The sequence below is a fragment of the Bos indicus genome, chromosome 8, assembly GCF_029378745.1.
Source record: "Bos indicus isolate NIAB-ARS_2022 breed Sahiwal x Tharparkar chromosome 8, NIAB-ARS_B.indTharparkar_mat_pri_1.0, whole genome shotgun sequence".
Taxonomy (NCBI): domain Eukaryota; kingdom Metazoa; phylum Chordata; class Mammalia; order Artiodactyla; family Bovidae; genus Bos; species Bos indicus.
Genome location: NC_091767.1, coordinates 45,302,524 through 45,323,249, shown reverse-complemented (window position 1 = coordinate 45,323,249; position 20,726 = coordinate 45,302,524). Strand labels below are relative to the sequence as shown.

Sequence of the window (20,726 nt, the reverse complement as noted above, 5' to 3'; positions counted from 1 at the left end):
TGCTTGCAGACTCAGATACACTGGCTCTTCCTGGATCTTGAGCCAGTCCACCTTTGGACAACAACTACACAATCAGCTCTCTTGGTTCTCAAGCCTCTGGACTTGGACTGGAAGTAAACCATCAGCTTTCTTGGGGTCTCCACCTCACCAGCTCACCCTGCAAATTTTGGGACTTGCCAGGTACCATGAACATATGTGCCAAGTCCTGATAATAAGCAGTTCTTTCTCTGTGTGCCATTTTGTCTGGAGAACCCTGACTAATACAGGTGCCAATGAACCCTCTGAAGCAGACAAGAAGATTCTATTAACTTCCATTTTACAGATGACAACAAGACCTGGACAGGTAAATCAACGTGTCAGACTGATAAGGGTTAATATGCGGGCTGACCTGCAGGTGTGGCCTCTGCATCTGTCATACAGAAAACCTCAATCATAACTTCAGGCAGTAATTAAGGAACGATCCCTGTCCAGAAAAGCAGTTTTATTCCAAAATCACACAACTAGTAAAGTTCTTTCAGTGGGTGCAGAGAAAGCATTTCTGTAGGAAGTTAAATGCTACCCAAATTCTTTGCAGATATCTATGACCTAGAGTTAGGTCAATTTTTTAACACTCAGATTTGCCTATTCTGTTCCCAAGCTACCTCCCTCCCCTACTGTCCACTGAATTCAAAACCAAACTTGCTCACCATCAGCTCGGCTCTGAGCTAAAATGGTCACCGTTTCACCTTTGGGGATTTCTAACAGGTAGAGAACAGCATCCTCCCGAACGAGTCCTCTGAAATCCTGTGTGTTCACCTGATAGAGGAGGGGCAAACAGAAAAAAAGCAAGAGAAAATAAGAAGGTGTTTCTTAAAAGGTGCTCCCTGAGCTCTTGATCTGTTTTCATCAGGGCCTGCCTATGTAAAGACGCATACATCAGGGCCCCACAAGAAGCCCTTGGTGCCCTGCTGAGGCCCGCCAAGCACCCCGCCTGGACTGTGGGCACCGCCACACCCTCCTGTTCCCCACACTGCCCACCACCCCTCAGGAATGTGTCATTCCACCAAAGACTCATCACTGGATCAGGTGAGGATTTCTAGGAGTGTGTCAGTCTCCCTCTCTTCTTTGAGTCTCCTGCGCAGGTGGCCAGCGAGGTAATGTACCATTATGAATCCAAAAACTAGAATTCAATAGGGAGTGGTGAGGTCTATGGCGACTGAGCATGCTGGCTCAGCTTAAGGCATTACTACTTTTTAAATTAGTTCAAATAGAAGCCTGCAAATAAGGATTCTGCCCAAATCCACCTTTTTCTTATAGCTTCTATCATCTGAAATTGAAGAGCATTAGTTTTACATGGTAGACCATCAACCTAATGTAGGCTTTTATATTTAAGCTTCTGCCACACAATAGGTTAAAAGCCCATGTTTATCTACCGCTGATCAAGTAGGGTACACTGTAAATAGCTTTTGGAAGACAAGTTAGAAAGAGTAAAACTCAAAAATGGTACAAAGAAAAAGACATTTTGACATCTTTGCTCTGTACCTTGAAAACCATTTTAAAACAGAAATACACATAAGTAAAATGCAAAAATGATTTTAAAGTACCTTATGTTTTAAAAGGTATTACAGAAGTGAAGATATAGAATTTCTCTGAAATATTTTCTTCAATCATTGAAGACTTGTAGAATCTTTTAATCAAAGAGTAATGCCTTACTACTGAAAAAAATACTTAATTGAGCCTAATTTAATTAAGGTTGGAATTTACAATGAAGTGAAAACATTTTTTCTTCATGGAAGTTTTCAATGTGGGGAGATGAACCAAGCTATCCCTTTTCAAAGTGTAGGTAGACACAGGGACTTGGAGTTGTCACTAACTCGGCTCTTTCTGGGAATGTTTCTCTCAACACATTCTGCATCATGCTTGTGTTATAACTATTCTGGAGACAGTCTGGCTGTGTCTAAACTGCATTACTGTTTTGTAAAATATAACTGTATAAATACAAGAACAGAATGTTGAAAAGAAAAAAAAAGTGAAACCAGGCATGAGACTAAAACTATATTTGGTACATTAAAAACGGTAATTTACTAAACCAATCGTGTTAACTTTTCCTTTGATACAGTATTTAGCATTTAAGATAGCTCATCTCCATCTCTTTGTCTCTGAATTAAGGATATATGACCTTTGGTATTGAATCCTTTCTCGCGTGCTATCTGCAGATCTACATTGGTGTCTATATACGGCTATGAATATGTCTTTCTATGCACTGTACACGCTTGCATTTGTTTATTTAAATAAAGCAGGGCCAAAGGGCATGGGGGAAGACCTTGGAAGTCCCTCTGTCCACCTCTACAAACTGAGAATGACTTTCCATCAAGCCAAATACTATAATGGTTGAAAGCCTACATGGTAGCTAAAATCCACAGTTAATAAACTTAGGAGGCTCTTTTTTCTGTCTTTCCTCTTCTCTAATAGTTTCTGAAAATGAAATGACAATCATAGCAGGTAACCCAAGCACTAAAGCATGTGTTATTTCAGTTATTTACATGGCACATAATTCGCCACCCAACACACCCATGTTTTCATTCCACATGTCAAGTTGTCACCTTTACAAAAGAAAGAGCTGCCCTTAAAAACCTGCAACAGAAGAAAGTGCTTGGTCTATGTGTATCGGACCCTGGTATCCTCAATCTGACAATGAAAAGAAGTGCTGAGACAAACTAAAGGAAAAAAAGGCCAAGACAGCACTTTGGTGAGGTTGTATAGCCCTCTCTAATAAGTATTCTCTTTTATTATCTATTTAATAGTCTACACGGTCCAGCTGTGTCTGTTGTGAGCCTGAAGAGGACTCTGTGTCAGCTGCACTAAGACTGTGTCACAACCTCAGTATGCGAGCTCAAGCTTTTTCACCTCTTTGCAGAATGGAGGGCTCCTTTCGTAGTCAACAGAAAGCTTATTCATGCCTAACAATGAAGACATCTACTGTCTGACCTCCCCATGAGACTACTGCAAAAGAGGTGGGTCCCCACAGTTTCTTCCCTGTTGCCAGGGTGATAACAGGAAAAAAGATACTTTCTTAAATAGCAAACATTGCCTATCATAATTTTTACCCATGGAGGTGACTCTTTCTGTCTTTAACTTAGAGAGAGGTCTGTGAAGCCTTTAAATGAATTTACTTTTTTTTCCATGAAAATTCTGAAAGTCTATCTCCACGCCACCCTACTCCCGCCCCCGGGGTAGGTAAATATTTTATCCTTGAACCTTCAGAAGCAAAAGCTTTCAAATTCCTCCCTGACTTCCTGTGGCCCCACATCATTTAGGACACATGCTTCTTCTTTGGCATCAGCCCAAGAGTAAACTGGTATGAGCTGGCACTTGAATGGAGTTCTTATCGGTAGCACTTGGTAAGCAGTGTTTCCTAGGCTCATGTGGTACCCTGAGGTTCACTCAGGTACATTTTGTCTTCCAGGATCCTGGCTAGAGCCAAAGAGGGTCTAGAATGTCACTGCAAAGCTTCAGAGAACCCCGTGGTCAAGGTCTGCCCTTCATCTGCTCTGGAAATGAAATCTGAACTGCCACCATGAGGTCAAAGGCCAGGAAGGAAAAGGACCATTTCTTTCTGGGCTCTGCTGCCTGCTGTCTTGGGAATTCTGCTTTTTTCCCCCTCTCCTTTGAGGTTAGATGCTCTTCTTACCAGATCCCCTAGGAACTCATGATAAGAAAAGCAAGTTTACAGAAGCAGAAATTCCAGTGAAGACAATTCCCGAGCATTCTATATTTTTATAGTCACAAGGTACTCAGCATGCCTGAAGTTAACGCTCAAGTCAACAGAAAACACATGGTATGTTTCTCATAAATGTCAAAGCAGGACTTGCTTATCAGTTGTTTGTAAACCAACAAATTATACAAACACATACACAGTAGCTTTAAAAGTATCAATATTTGGTTAACCAGGTGTTCCCTTTCCTGAACAATTTTAGATGTAAGTGACACAGAGTGGCAGCAACCTGTTATCTTTCACTGGGAAAAAGAACAGACTCTGACCCTCCTCCTCTGTGCTAAGAACTCTGCTGAATTCCTTGTGAGTATCATCTAACTTTCCCAGGATCCCTGCGAGGCAGGTATGCTTATCCACATTGAACAAATACAGAAACCTGAGTCTCAGAGCTGGAGCCAGGGCCACAAACTAATATGAAGCTGGGACAGGATTCAAATCAGACGATCTGATGGCAACATTCACCTTTGTTCAGTTACAGCACACGGCCTGAAGAGTGATAACCACGCAGGAGAATTGGCTAAAAACCATTAGCAAGATCTTCCACCTAGGCCTTTAGTTAAAGTCTCACTTGTTTTATGAATCAAACTAATAAAAATCTTCATGAGGGTTCTGAATGCTATAAATTCCCACAGACATAAGGATGAGTTTTGGGTTCCAGGACTGAGGAGACAGGGTCCACTGGAACGCAACAGGGACCTGATGCTCAGCAGCAACAAACCCGCAGCTGGTCTATTTTCACCAGAGAGACCACTTCTTCATCCTTTATGTAAGACCCTCCAGGACACCCTACTCTTTCCCAGTAACACCTACAAACAGGGCTGGGATCTCATACCTTCAGAATCTGGTCCCCTTCTTGAAGACCTTCTTGTTCCGCGGAGGTACCCTCTTGAATGCCGGCCACAAATATCCCAACGTCATTGCCACCAGCCAGCCGGAGGCCCACACTGTCTCCCTTCTTGAACCTCACCATTTTGGTATTGGGGCTGCAATGGGTTCAGTTTCAGTAAAGAAAGATGGGAGGTTTTCTTATTTTTTTTCAGTAAAGGAGAACCAACATTAGCAGTGAGAGATTTAATTTCTTCTATCTATAGAGTGAGTTACCCTTTATAAACTCTCTCTTGCCTTTCTTATACAATCTATAATTTTATCTTCCTTGGGGCTGTGAGATGAATATCAGGAGGCCACTTTACCAGTGAAGAACAGAAACAGAGAGAATGTCTAAGTAAACTCATTTAAGATAAAAAGCAAATAACGAGCAGGGTTGGGGTAAAAATTCAAGGCCATCTGATTCCTACTTCAGGATTTTTGCAAAGAAAATCCTGCTGATCCCACAGGGCTCCTGTTGAATGGAGACAGCCCAAGTCCAGGGGAGCAGGTTCCTAACCCACGGAACACCACGGAACCAGAGGTTCTCTGTCCAGTGCAGAGCCCTGCAGCACTCCCCCCGCCCTCCACACCAGGGCCACCCATCACTACAGCCCCTACAGAGGCACCAGAGCTAAGCAATTCTTCACTCATCTGGGCATTCTTGATCTGGCAAACTCAACTATTCAGAATAACATCTGCAACACTAGCCAGCTAAGCAGACAAGCAGGCAAAGTTAACACTCACTTACTTCCACATTTTACTCTTCCTACGAATGATTTCTCTTTCTTAAAAACACTAGCAATAGAGATGGGTTAAAGGCAGCTGATTATATACAAAATCATCACCATTTAATGGTATTTAAGAACACCATTTTTCCAGATTTAAGTTGACAGAGCTGTGTGGAGGAAGAAAGGGGAACAGGAAGAGATGCCTACCCATATATTGCTAAATCTTCAGGACTTGGACGAAGAACAGCTCTCGGGGCTGGTTTTGGTGGAGGAACTATGGATTAAAAAACATCACTAGTTACAATGCTGTTTTTTCCATGGATAAGTATTTATGCATTTAAATTATGATGATAATTTCATTGTGGTGGGGGGTAGGGGATGGAGTTGAGATCAGAAATGCGACATAGGGGCTTCCCTGGTGGCTCAGTGGTATAGAATCCATCTGCCAATAAAGGAGACACAGGTTCCATCCCTGATCCGGGAAGATCCCACATGCCACAGATCAACTAAGCCCGTGTGCCACAAGTACTGAGCCTGTGCTCTAGAGCCTGGGAGCCACAACCACCAAGTCAATGTGCCTTAGAGTCTGTGCTCTGCAGTAAGAGAAGCTACTTCAGTGAGAAGCCATGCACTGCAACAAGAGACAAGCCTCGCAGCAACGAAGCCATGCACCACCACAAGAGAAAAGCCCCAGCACAGCCAAAAATAAATAAATAAAATTATTTCCGAAATAAAGAAAGGGACATGAAAGGACTTTAATCAAATTTGACAAAATGCGACTGTGGGACATAATTAAGTATGTATCTGGTCTCTGCGCCACCCCCAGGTCCTGATACAGAGATCTTAAAACCCCTATAATTTCTGGAGTGAAAGGGGTACCAGGAGTATCTCTTGTTCTAATGTTTGGTCTTTAACCCTAATTTCTGACACAGAGCTCCTGCATCCTTTGGAATTTGCTGGGTGATAGAAGCATCCCTTGTTCTAAAGAGATGACTCCTAGTAGCCTTCTGGACAGCCTCAAGCTGGGGCTGGTCACCAGGAGGAGGAAGTCATGCTCATGACAAAGCCTCTAAAAACTAGGGGATTAAGAATACTTCAGGATGGATGAAATCATTGAGGTGCTGGCAGGGTGTCCTGCCCAGTGAGGGCATGAAACCTCTCCACCCTCTCCTCATACCTTGCCCTAGGCATCTCTTCCATTTGGCTGTATCCTTTATTTAAAAAAAAAAGATCGGTAATAGTAAATAAAGAGCTTTCCAGAGTTCTATGAGCTATTTCAGCAAATTATCAAACTTGAGGAGGGGGTCGTGGGAACTCTCAGTTTAGAGCTGGTTGGTCAGAAGTAAAAGCCGCAACCCAAGGCTTCTGACTGGTGCCTGTGGTGGGGGATCCTGTGAGACAGAGCCCTTAACCATCAGGCTCTGCAGGAATTCGGGTAGTCAGTGTCAGAACTGAACTGAATTGCAGGACAACCAGGTTGGTGTCTGGAGAACTGATAGTTGGGCGGAAGACAAAACCCATGCAGTTGATGTCAGAAGTGTTGTGAACAGAAAACAGTTCAGGTTGGGGTCAGGGATGGGAGACAAAAGGACCATGACTAATGAAATATAACAGAAAGTGACCAACCTGTTGGCACATATAAAAGGGAAATTCTTTCTTTTTTTTTAATATTAAATGAGTTAGGAGTGCCTCTTCTATACATGAGAATGATTTTAAATATTTTTTCTCTCTCCTACCGGCCACCCTCTGGAATTACCAAGCACACACACCTGAACACGACTGTGTAAAATGAGCCTCACCTGGGGCTTCCTCTTGGTATTTGGGTTCCTTGCTGGGCTCCACGCTGCCCGCAGCCGCCATATCCCCAGTGGACTTAAAGGGAGTGGGTGTGGCGCCCATCCTGGACCATCTGCTCTGCATGTCCTCTCTTGAACTTAAGCACACAGCATGTTAATGTTTCATCACGTGACAGATTTGCCAACAGGTATGCGTATACACAGACAGCGACATGTGCAAAGGAAAACACACATCATCTTACTTTGGTCTCTCCTTTAGCTTTTCATTTGAGGAATGGTAATCATAATCGGAATACTGCTGCCGCCTCTCCTCTGGAGAAAACGATCGGTTGGACTCTATTTCTGAGATATCTGGTTTCAAAAATAAGAAAAGTCTTTTTAATAAAACATTTAAGACCTGTGCCAGAAAGTATTCAATTCTCTGAGCAAGGAAACATGGGAAGTGGAAGAGAGGGCAGGCAGTAAATGTGCTATTAAATAGTCTGATAGTCTTCCCTCTGGGAAAAAAAAATCTGATAGCTTGAAAGGAAAGACATTAATTAACAAAGAGGAATCCAAATTCAGAATTTTATGATCCTCATTCATTATTCTTTCCATCAAAGTTGCCACTGAAGAGTCAAAAGCCAATGATGGGGATTTTATAGATGAAAAGATACATAAACTCATTTTTACCACAGAACAATGCTTCTCAAACTTTAATGTGCATACATGTCACCTGGCATCTTGTTAAAACACAGTTGTTCTGGGTAGGGCCTGAGATTCTGCAATTCTATCAAGCTCCTGTATGACACAATGCTATTAGTGGATTGAGGCTGATACTTGGAAAAAAGAGGTAAACTGCAAGCCCCTAGCAAGTTGGGATTATTTCTCATGCTCTCCTTGTTCTCCTGTACTCCAAGCAGTAACCACTTGATTAAACATTTTATATAATAGAAATTAAACGAAGTTTTAAGGTTTTATGAAGTAATTCTTTCAAAAAGCAAGTCCATTTCTAAACTTGAGCACTTAATATTTTCTAAACTTTTCTGCACAAAGGCAATACTAGATGGTTACATAGGAAATGCCATGCCTAGTTATTTTTATTGGTAATTTTTACATGGTTAAAATGTTATCCTGTGTGTTGAATATCAACTATATCTCAATTTAGAAAGAAAAAGAAAAAAATCATAATAAAGACATGCCTAAGAGCCAAAAAAGAATAATAAAGAGTAGAATATCCAAGACCAATTTGAAGGACATGAAGTTGGACTTGTTTGTGGAAATAAACAAAGACTGACCAACTAAATAAATGATGTTATCCTATGTACTATTCATCTTCAAGTTAAAACTAAAAGAAATGAATATATCTTCATAGAAGAGGTGACACAAATTCCAAATCAATGAATACTGTAATATTCAGTTATTCTAACTGATTCATTATTATAGTGTCTACCAGTTTTAGCTATCCTCCATATTGTCTTCTCTTTGTTGGAAATATTAATAGCCACTTCAAAAATATCACGTAAGAAAGCCCAAGAATGAGTAATTTACAAATGTATGTGGTTAGTTCTTTTTTTTGTTTGTTTTTTTTAATATTTATTTGGCTGCACAGGGTCTTAGACGCAGCACACAGGATCTTTAATTGCTGCATGCTGGATCTTAGCTCCCTGATCAGGGATTGAACCTGGACACCCTGCATTGGGAGGGCAGAGTCTTAACCACTAGACTGCCAGACAAGTCCTGTGGTTAGTTCTCTGAGCCACTCCGATATACATCTGTTTACTCACAAGTTTTGTATTCAGTGGCCTTAATCAGAGTCCACTGGGACTCTTATGCTATGCTATGCTATGCTAAGTCGCTTCAGTCGTGTCCGACTCTGTGCGACCCCATAGACGGCAGCCCACCAGGCTCCATCGTCCCTGGGATTCTCCAGGCAAGAATACTGGAGAGGGTTGACATTTCCTTCTCCAGTGCATGAAAAGAGAAAAGTCAAAGTGAAGTCGCTCAGTCGTGTCCCACTCTTCGCGACCCCATGGACTGCAGCCTACCAGGCTCCTCCGTCCATGGGATTTTCCAGGCAAGAGTACTGGAGTGGGGTTCCATTGCCTTCTCCACTGGGACTCTTAAGTGCCATCAGAATTCCATACTGGAATCCTAATTTCAATAGACTCTTTAATAAGAAAACAACAACTTAAGTTGGAATTAAAGTTTAAAAGAGAGGTTTCTGTTAGGAATTTAACTTCCAGCTGAATGGCTATAATAAATAGAGATGAGAATGCAGAAGCAACAGCCTTTCTCACTCCCAGCTAAGTTCACACCCTCCCCTTTCTTTACCTTCTATTTCTGAGTCGCTGTCATTTAATGAGGGGATGTTGATAAGTGTCTGTTTGCTGTCCCTCAGCACCACGAGCTGGAGTTTCCCTCTTGACTTTTCTATCAGTTTTCGAGCATCCGTTAAAGACATGTTCTCAGTTACGGTTCCGTTTATCTGTGTATATGAAGAACAGTAATGTTCCATGTAATACAATTATTAAGAGTGAAATAGAAAAGTTCTCATTTTCCCCTGCTAAAAATGTAAAGGCTTTGCTCAGCTATTCAAAGAGACATGAGCTTTAAGAGGATAACAAAAATGAATTATCCTTTAAATTAAATATAACCCTGCATGTCTGAAATCCAAACAGGCGTGAGAGCTATAGTGTGCTCAAGTGACTCTGTGAAATTAATGAACTTCCAAGTTCAAGACAATGGCTTGGTTTACTACTGGAACATGTTTCTTGACTGGAGAGGTTCACAAAAACTATTAAATATTCAGCATTCATATACCACCAAGTCACCCTCTCATCTTTCCTTCATTCAGAAAACAGGAGCTTAAACTTTAAATAAACAGGGGAAGAAGGATGTCTTTGTTGAGATTTTTTTCTTTAAACTGACATTCCTCTATTACAAATCTCTAAGTCTGGTTTTCCTGATAAAAACGATCTCTCTGCTGTTCTTCCTGGCTTTGTCTTACTATTGAGACTCCCATCTCAACAAAGTTTCACTGTGTTGGAACTTAAGTGTGGAAATGCAGACTATGAAGCCGAGCATGAACCCGGTTGTTCTCTGCCCTTATCTGCCCACCTTGAGAATTATGTCTCCTTCATGCAGGTTGCCATCTTTAGTTGCTAGACCGGTTCTGGTCATTTCCTTTATGAAGATCTGACTCCCAAGCCGGAGACCATATTCTAGGAGACAAACACACAAACATATACATATTTCATTAACATGTCCAGAACACTGAGCCTGGCTTCCAGGACTAACTACTTAAAAATATGTATGAAAAGTTAATTTTGCACGTGGGAGAGTCTGTAAGACCACTGGCTTGAACTTGTCGAAACTGTCAATGTCATAAAAAACAAAAGAGGCAGAGAGATTGTTCTAGATTAAAGGAGATACCAAAAAACAAACACGCTGCATAGGTCCTCACACACACTTCACTAGGTCCTCAAATCAATGTGCGTGATACAGAGGGGGTGGTGTCGGGGGGAGGGTGGATTACATTATTTTGGAATAACTTTGAAATGAACTGGGCTATAATATATTAAAAGGCATATTCATACTAATTTCTTAACAGTGATGATGGCATTATGGTTATGTAAGAGAATGTTCTTGTCCTTGGGAGATACCCACTGAAATATTTAAGGGTAAACGTCATCTTGCCTGCAACTTATTTTCTTTCTTCTTTTTTTTTTATTTTCAAGTGGGTTCCAAAACACCAATTAGAGACAGAGAGGAGGCAGGGGAAGAAGAGGGGGAGAGAGAAAGGGGGAAAATAGAAATGGAACACATGTGGCAAAATGTTAAAAACTGGCAAAACTAGATGAAGGCTATGTGAGTATTTGCCACAAAATTAACACTTTTCAAAATAAAATGTTGGGGGAAGAAAAAAAAACACAATTCGGTACCAGCATGTTCTATGGACAATCCAGTTGCCTATAGCAAGGTACCACCAATATTATACTCTCCATCTGTAACAATTAAAATTGTGTAGGGTTTGGCACTGAAAAAACTTCAGTGTGTGAAGAAAAGGGATAAATAAACCAGCAAAGCAACAAATACAGTATTCAGCTAAAACTGGCACAGCTCTGGGAATTCATGGGCTTAGTGTTGCTCTCAAAAGAAAAACCACTATATTTACTAAGTATATATATACTATAAAATATTTAAAATCTTGTTCTGATTTTACTAAACTTGTAAACAGACATATTTTGAGGATGAATTTCAGTTATTTTAGGAAGCTACCTAAACCTAGCAGGTTTTAAAAGAGGCACATTCAAATTTTCATTATTATTGTTATGGGCTAAAATCTTATCAATTCAAAATCTCTTTTTACTACTTAGACATAGATTTAAAGATCAGTTTTAAGTGACTTACAGTAAGTATGCATCAGATCTTACAATGATTAGTGTTGAGGTCCACCCCCACCTTATAAGAAGATGACTCTCAAGAAATAATAAGGGTAAGACGGATGACATTTTCTTTCAATGATGGCAATTCCTTACTGGTTAAACAGCCTCACAGTCCAGCACAGAAGACTGAGACAAACCTCAGCCATGAATTCTCATGTGTCAACAATTTCTCTATCTTCTTAAAAACTGTACTCTTACCGTAAAGTTAACAAATAAGTTGCTATTGATGTGTTTGTAGGCATCTTTCAAATGAAGAAAAAAATCAGCTGACCAGCTTCTAAGACTTTTACCAGCAAGTCTATCTAATGCCCATGAAACATGGAAATGCTGGCCATATGAGTGGATCATATTTATCTTAATCAAATGAAGATCTTACCAACAGCCAGATATTTTTAAAGATTAACTCTTACGGAAAACTAGCCAGTTATGCTTAATTATTACATAATCTTACCAAAAGGTGGCTTTAAAAATCTTTTTGAAAAAGTAGAACTTTGGGAGGAAAACAATAAACACTGAATTCTAACTTTAAAGAACAAAATGGCCCAGAAGGAGTAAAATGTCGTATCTGCAAAGGGGCATGAGCTCCCTTTGTTCCTCGATAGTATTACTAAGACCAGGCATGACTTGGGCAGTTTCTTAGGCCACGCAACATCTTTTTTAACTGTGGATCACAACTCATGAGTGAATCTTGAAATCAATTTAGTGAGCTGTGACCAGTATTTTTTAATTTAATGTAATTAAATGTAATGTAATTTAATTAAATGTAATGTAATTTAATTTTAATTCAAAAACCAACACACAGTAAGGATTGTTCCACAAAACATTTGGTCAAGTTTTTCACATATTGGTGCACCCCCGATTATTTGCAGGATGTGGTTCTGTGGCAGGAGTAGGAGGGGGAAGAGAAGGTGAAAGAGGAAGAAGCAGGAGAGGAGAAAGAGGAAGAGGAAAATACTGAAGAGCACTAGAGCGGGGAACTCCGGAACCTGGGTGCAAGTCCTACAGAACATACAGTAGACCTCCGTGAAGCGTGCCTCACATCAAGCCATCTTTCGCAAAACTCCTCAACGGTCCACAATCTGGAAGCAGAATGGTTTTCACTCTGTAATTCTTGGGGGTTGACGATGTCATTATCTAGGATGGTAAGATTCTCTAGAATCCTTAAACCAGCTAAGATGCACATTCCTCAGAGATCATACAATCTCAACCTTCACCATTACTTTCTGGGCCTGTGTTCCAGGTATCCTGTTATTCACATCCTTGCAATTATTTCAATATCTTTTCAGTATCAGGTCTTTCAACAGGTACCCAGTTCTATAACTCAACTCTTTATGCACCTCTAGAAGAGCTAAAGAAAACAAACCCTTTCATCTGATAGGCTCTTTAAAATGCAAATTCCCAACCTAAAAAGCAAGTGATCTTACACATTACACTCTTGGACACTCATCTTTTTTCCTCTTTGAAGAAGAATTAGAGAACGAAAAGAGATAAAACGTATATTACAAGGAATTTATAATGTTGAATGCCAAGAATCAATGCAAGGAATATCACAACATGGGGCTCTAAATCCCTGCTCATTCACCTACTTTTTCCCTGTCATTTATTTTCAAGAGATGAAGTTTAGGTTCCAACACTACCACTTACTTATCAGCTTCAAGATGTGGGCAAGTCACCTCCCACCTCTGAGTTTCACCTAAACTGCAAGTAATACTGCTTTGTCTACCTATCACCCAGGGCTTTAGTGAATTTGGACACGATTAAGTGTGTGCAAATGCTCCAGGCTCATGACATGGATCACCAGTGCAGGACAGAGCCCACCTCATCTGTGGACACCATAAATCTCTCCTCACATACCATAAATCTATCCCCACCTGTAAAAGAAGAGGGAAGTTTCCTACCCATCACGCAGGCTTCTAGTGAGGATTAAATAAGAAAATATTTATTCCACAGAGGCCCTGGCATTGAGCAAAAACTCAATCAAGACTGGCTGGAGTAGCATCCTCTACTGTGGTTTCATTACTTTAAGCTCCTCTGGGTTCACCAGGGGAGCTTGTTAACACAAGGGGCCACCCCAGTGCCTCTGATTCAGTAGGGGCTGGGCTGGGGCCTAAGAATCTGCCTTTCTAACAAGAGTCCAGGTGATACTTATGCAGCTTTGAGAATCACTGGCCTATCCATTTAAAGCCAAATTTCTGCCACCTGGCTCTGCCATTGATGATATAACTCTCTGCAAGTCAACGGACTTTTCTGCGCCTCAAGTTTCCTTGTCTATAAAGTAAAAATATGAGTAACACCCACAGGAGGTGGTGGTGAGGATGAAATGAGCTAATCTGTGCAAAGCACTTAGGTCAGTGTGTGGAACAAAGCAGGTACCACGGAAGAGTTAGCTCCTGTTACAGTGCTTTTCTTCATCACGCATGCCTACCTTCATTTGCTTTGCTTTTCATCAGAAGGACCCCGATAGGCTTGTCCGAGTCCGGACGCCCCCGGGGCTCCGGGCTGGGGCTGCGGGAGTGGAGGTGCTCACGGCTGCGGCTCTGGGATGCCCCATACCGGGCATCAGGCTGGGCCCTGTGGCCGTACTCCCCCTCAGGGGTGTAGGCGCGATCGTAGACCGGGTCAATGCTTCGGCCGCGGCTGCTCTCCCGGGCTCGCCTGTAATCATCGTGGTCTAGGCCCCGCTCGAGGCTGCGGCCACGGCTGCGCTCCCGGGCTCGCCCGTAGTCGTCGTCGTGGTCCAGGCCCCGCTCCAGACTCCGGCCTCGATCCCGGCTGCGCACCCGGTCATGGGGACGGCCCCTCTCTGGGCTCTCCTCCCAGCTGCGGCTGCGCCCTCCGCGGCTGCTGGGCCGGCTCCTCTCGCTGTAGCCGCTGCGGGCGCTTCTGCCATCAAACTCGTCCATCACCTCGAAAGCCCGGTCATCTTCGTGGACAGGAGGACTGTCCTGCAGTGGGGCCAGCTGGACCTTCCGGGGCCTCTTGACCACCTGTCACCAAACAAACAGTGGAGACACAAGACAATCACAACCAGAGAAAATACAGTGGTTAAGAGCCCGGGTTTCCTTTCCAGGAAAACTGTGTGTTCCTACCCAGGCTAAGCCTCAGGTTCCTCATCTTTAAAACAAGAAGGATAAATACCTCAGAGTGTTAAGAAGAAAGTAAGACAACGAGTATAAAACGGAGCACAGTTTCTCCAAAAATCTGCTTCTACTCAAAAGTGTGAAAAGCACCAAGAGGCTTTAAATCAATAAGTTACAAAAATGAAAATGTGGTAAGTGAGACATTCTGTATAGGAGTGCCTAGGTTCATCCATAAATCATGTCATTCAAAGTGGGGGGATGTCATGGAGGAGAGAGGAGGGAAAAGAGGGATCCTTCTAGACTAAAAAGGACTGATGAGATAAGGACCAAATGTGACTCATGAATTCTGACTGGCTCCTGGATGGAGAACAAAAACCGTCTATCAAAGTCACCTTAGGACATGGACTGCGTACTAAATGACACGGTGACATTATTATTACTTTTCTTTTTTTTTTACTTTTCTTAAATAGGATAACAGTAGTATAGTTATGTAGATGAATGTCCTTATTTAGGAGATTTCAGAAGTAAGAAGGGTTAACTGTCATTTCTTGCCCCTTCCCCTCAAATAGTTCACTAAAAATAAGTATGTCTTTATATACACAAAGAAAAATTAAGTGAATATGGCAGAATATTAACACTATAGAAGATATGTGTTGGTTATACTAATCTTTGAACTTCCCTTTTTGTTTGAAAATTTTTATCATATAAAGCTGGAAAAAGAACATCAAATACCACACACCCCGTGTATCCCCCCAGCACTGTCCCTAACACACCATGTTCCAATTCTCACTCAGTGTGTCTACTTGCCCTGCTGGAGTGAACACTCCTTACAGCTCAGACTTGCTCCAGGGCCAAGCAGATTTTCAACCAATGTTTGCTGAATAACTGAGTGAGCCCATAAATGAGTGAATGGCACAGACTGCCAGTTATCTCCAAAGAAATGCGAGTTTATGAAGAAAGAACATGATCCTGTGAGAGCTGTTACAGATGAGTTTTATGAGCTCATAATTGAGTTTCTAAATTAATGTGGTTTTACCATTGCTCGCAATCTAGCTAATTCTCTTAGAGAATAATTATCTAACCTGGCTCTTCAGGCAGATTCATTCAGGTAAGAGAAGCACTGGTCTTAAGTTAGGAGAAGGATGAGACGGCGAGAAGGGATCTTTACATCAACCTTAGCTGGCATCACCCTCCCAACATACTGAGGATACAGAGGGAGCGGTCCCTGGATTGTGCAATTCTGTCCAGTGCTAAAGAGTAAGTAGTAATTTTCCTCTGGGCAAAAAACAAAGCTCTACGGAGTCAAGCTGAAAACAAACCCAGGACGTACAATGGCAGCGATCTTCCCACTTTTCCTCAGCTGCTGAACCGCAAATGAATGGAGCACGTCTTCCATAGGGGTGCCATTAACCATGACCACCCTGTCATTCTCTCTGCAAACAAAACAGAAAAATGGGATATGAAAAACTCCCAGCTCGCCCCTCTGTATCGTTTATTTAGGAACAAATAAAAGCAAAAGATTGATCCAAAATTCTTATTAAAGGGCTCAGTGTCTAATGACTCCTGAGGTTTAATCTGTCAACTTGGTCTGAGCTCTTCAGAGGAAGGAACCCAGGAGACAGACGCTCAGAGTGCTTTGGACAGTGTCTCCTGGAAACTACCTGCAGAGAAGGACCCAAACCCATGGGGTCCCTCCAGGAGTCACTGGACAGCACTAAGGTCTGAGCACAGAAGGAACTTGTACATCAGGCCCTCCTTACCCATGGTGTATGGTGGAACACAGCACATGGTATGCTCCAGCAAATCTACAGATGCCCCCAAAGGAGGCTGACAGTCACTTGTGTTTTGGAGGGGATGAAGTCAAGAGGTTGTCTCAGCTTCTTCAAGAAATTTTGAGGTCATAGAACCCTAACTCTTTATCTCATCCCAAAAATGATGTAAAAATTCTACCATGCTCTCTGTATGACAGAAAACTAACTTACATATATATATTCCTTTCTTTTTTTGATTTTAAAAGTGCACACCACCAAACGCCCCCTGTCCAGGGCCAACCAGTGGACTGGCAGGGATTGGGAGCAGGAGGAAGGACACTCACTGAAGCAGCCCATCGGCGGGCCCACCCGGGAGCACATCAGAAATGACGATGGATGTCTCCCCATTTTCGAAGTGGGGGTTGTCTCTGCCTCCGGATACTGCAATTCCAAATCCTCTCTTGGAATCCTGGTCATTGAAGTTACAATAAAAATAAAAATAAAATCCTCTATAAGTGGCTTTCAGGATTTATTACCAGCAGTCAATAAAATAAAGGTCAAACCAATAACCAGAGACAGTTCAGAAACAGAGGGCTTAGAGAAACAAGTGAGAAACGGAACACAGCATCATCGTGACTAGCCGACAGGTTTATAAAGGGAAACACCTTATCTAAAAGGAACAGCCTTGTGAAAGCTGGACAAGATTAATAGCGCAGACTGGAGTTATCACTAGAAGCTGGCAGGGGATGGAAATTACATCTTCTGTCCAAATAAGTATGTGCTATTGGAATCACCAATCACACCTGTTCTCGTATCCAGGCCTGAACTGGAAAAGCTTGTCACAACTGAATCTGTGCAAAAATGGTATTTTTAAAGAATACCTTTAACTTACAAGTTAGAGGAGCTAATGGTCTCATTTTAATGTACAGTGAAGAAGAAGTATATGGATTTTAAAGACAAAATCTGAAGATGAACTTATTTTTGACATCTTATGAGAGAGCAAAGTATTAAATTCTTTTCTACATGCATTTAGGATGGAAATAGAGATGAATGAGATTCAAGATTAATCTAGAAATATATAAGGGTGAACTCAAATAATACAGAATCTTAATGCATTTCAGTGTTCAAAAAAGCTAAGCTCCTGGATTTCATCCAGGTGACTATATGAACTATACGTGGACTATATTCACACCCAGGGATATATGTGGCTATAAGGCTAAATAAGGGTTTGACTATATAAAAATCTATTCAGAGAATAAAAGAAACCTTCACCCAAAAAAAAGTTCCCACTTTTTTGTGTGTGGGGCCCACTATGCCAATTGACAGCAAACAGAAACACAGAACAAGCTGGGCAGCTGTCCATTAACCCCATGGCTTTGATTTGGCAGGACTGTCGCCTGATACCAGTTTCCACACAGAAAAAGCTCTATCCTCTGGACCAGGCCTAAAATGTTTCTCACCTTTGCCAATTTGTGGTTCAAATTCAAGTGGTATATGGCGAAAGGGCAGAGAAAACAGTCAGAATAGAAGCCCCAGAAAATGACAGGAGGTGAAAAATAAGACCTAAAGGGGGAGGCCCCTCAACTCAAGAAATCATGATTACTGCTCCAGAAGTTTCAGCACCTGAGCATCCATCTGTGTTTTTCTATCTAAATTGATTCCATACACATTTATTCAGAAACCAGTTTCCACTGAAGTCAAGGTCTGAAGTTTATGGTTGTGATGGTCAAAGGAAAACTCCCCCTTTGAGGAACGTAGACTCCATTTACATGGTGACAGAGACTGGAAGGACTCAGAGTGGGAAAGACCCATACAGGGCCCAAGAAAATCATGAGGCTGACCAAGGCAGCTTGATGAGTAAGACTTTGGAATCATGAGTGTGTGTTTAGTTCATTTAGCCACACACAAATCACTTACAAGTTCCTAATGGCTGCACTTGTCTTAAGTGGTGCTAACACCTATCATGCCTACCTCGAACTCTGCTGTCAGAATAAAAAGGAATAGAGCTAGCATTTATTAAGCAGCAGTTACTAATGTGTATTAGACTCCAAGTTCTAGAAGTTCTTTGTATTACCTAATTTAACCAAGAGGGGTAATACCTGTGACATAACTTTAAAAATGCAGTAAAATACATTGATGTATTTTATAATCTAACTTTATGATATTACTTCTACTTTCAATCCCATTGCGTGTCGGGGGAAGGGTGAGGGGGCATCATTAAAAATCTGATTAACTTAGCCCCATTAATACAATCAGGAGTGGGACAAGGAATACAACCCATGTCTCCCGAGTGCTAAACCAATGATTTGAAGTCTAGTTTGGACTTAAAACTTACTGAGGGAACGATGTTATAAATGCTATACTTAAAATTACAGATGTTGTAGAAGCTGCCTTAACATTAAACAGAACAGATTATTTCCATTCCTCCTTTTCTTTCCTCTTTTTCCTGTAAAATATTCTATCTGAAGACATGTGAATACATTAATGAATCTCTATGATTCTTCTATATTATACAGATCTTAGCCAAAAATAGAACATACAAATCCTTATTAATGCAGTAATTGTGTCTGTGTACAAAAAAATAAGATCCATGATCTGTTATGGTATATATAAATGGAATAACAGTCATTATATGTCCACTTGTATTGGAGAAGGCAATGGCACCCCACTCCAGTACTCTTGCCTGGAAAATCCCATGGGCGGAGGAGCCTGGTAGGCTGCAGTCCATGGGGTCGCTAAGAGTCAGACATGACTGAGCGACTTCACTTTCACTTTCCACTTTCATGCACTGGAGAAGGAAATGGCAACCCACTCCAGTGTTCTTGCCTGGAAAATCCCAGGGACGGGGGAGCCTGATGGGCTGCTGTCTATGGGGTCGCACAGAGTCGGACACGACTGAAGTGACTTAGCAGCAGCAGTCCACTTGTATGTGGAATCCAAGAAAAGATATTAATGCAAATGAACCCATAAAACAGAAACAGAGACATAGAAAACAAACTTAAGGTTACCAAAGGGGAAAAGGAAGGGGGAATAAATTAGGAATCTGAGATGAACAGATACATACAACTATATATAAAATAAACAACAGAGTCCTGCTAGAAGGCACAGGAAACTATATTCAGTATCTTTTAATAACCTATAACGGAAAAGAATCTGAAAAAGTGTGTATGTGTTTCTGTATACATATACACATGAATCACTGTGCTGTATACCTGAAACATAGTCAATCAACTATACTTCAATTAAAAAAAGATCCATGATCTGTAAATATAAGAACAGATTGTAGCAGATATGACATACGTTACACTCACCTTCTGTAGGGTCACAGTGTACTGTTCCCATATCAGTTCTTCCATGCCTGGAGCCTGTTTTAAAAGAATCAAAACCAATTTGATTAAAACCACAAGCATTTCAATGCTACAAATAAAACTGTAATTCAAAATGTCTCCATAGAAAGGCCAGCTCACACATTCCACACATCAAAAAGAGTGGGAACATTATACTACTTGTTTTCAAACACACTTTCCTTCAATGAAATGACAGTCTTAACAATACAAGGAAAATTAGTGAAATACATACTGAGAGATAGACCCTAAAAAGGAAGAAATATTAAGTGTTAAGCTTTTTTCTTATCACCACTCCAAAACATGGTCATAATAAAAGCCCTTATCTAGAGTTGGAAACAGATATATTTCAATTAAAAAAAAAAAATTCCCCTTCCTCCTGTCAAAAGCAACTTCCTAGGCAAGTTTATGCATTTTTAAGTCTAAGGGAATCTTTGGCCTTTATCAAGAGAGTGCCAAACTTGATACTATTTGTATCAAGGTGTGTGGGACCCCTTGGCCTTTTCCCCATCAGTATTATGGGTGTAAAAGATGATAATACCAGCATAAACAGACCCCCTAGGTATCAATTTCTGACAATATTCTAAAATAGATGTATAGACAAACCTGAAAAATAGTGGATATCATTTCATAATCATAATAATCCATTAAATGCATGCTAGCTTTGAGGGGAAATCATTAAAGACAAGAAATGCCAAGAAAGCTCAAAACCAGAGAGATAAGGCAGCACTGCAGCAGGCATTTCAACAGGAGGCTGGAAAGAGAGAAAACTGCAGATGTAAACAGGGTAGAGATCAGATCAGAGTGGATGTATAAGGGGGAAAAGCACGCGAGGCAGATGGAGACAGCAGGCACAGCTGCCTGTCTCATTCTTGGCTCTGGGCAGAGTGGAAAGAACTAAAAATATCTCTCTGGAGAATTCCTGTATTGAGAGACCTGTACTCACTCAGGCTTGAGACTGAAATTCATATTATAGATG

At 41.3% G+C, this 20,726-nt stretch overlaps 1 protein-coding gene across 8 annotated transcripts in view; it reads right to left on the bottom strand.

Moving 5' to 3' along the window:
* The window catches only part of TJP2 (tight junction protein 2), a 128,283-nt gene that overhangs the window by 19,519 nt on the left and 88,038 nt on the right, over positions 1–20,726 (bottom strand). For all 8 annotated transcript variants that reach the window (XM_019966044.2, XM_070794238.1, XM_019966045.2 and 5 more), the window contains 11 exons: positions 19,715–19,768; positions 16,748–16,872; positions 15,983–16,085; positions 13,998–14,559; positions 10,245–10,348; positions 9,459–9,612; positions 7,388–7,496; positions 7,149–7,282; positions 5,557–5,623; positions 4,587–4,737; positions 687–795 (listed from right to left, as the gene is read on the bottom strand). In XM_019966044.2, the coding sequence (XP_019821603.2) occupies positions 687–795; positions 4,587–4,737; positions 5,557–5,623; positions 7,149–7,282; positions 7,388–7,496; positions 9,459–9,612; positions 10,245–10,348; positions 13,998–14,559; positions 15,983–16,085; positions 16,748–16,872; positions 19,715–19,759 (1,663 nt within the window). In that variant the 5' untranslated portion in view covers positions 19,760–19,768. The remainder of the gene's footprint in view (positions 1–686; positions 796–4,586; positions 4,738–5,556; positions 5,624–7,148; positions 7,283–7,387; positions 7,497–9,458; positions 9,613–10,244; positions 10,349–13,997; positions 14,560–15,982; positions 16,086–16,747; positions 16,873–19,714; positions 19,769–20,726) is intronic.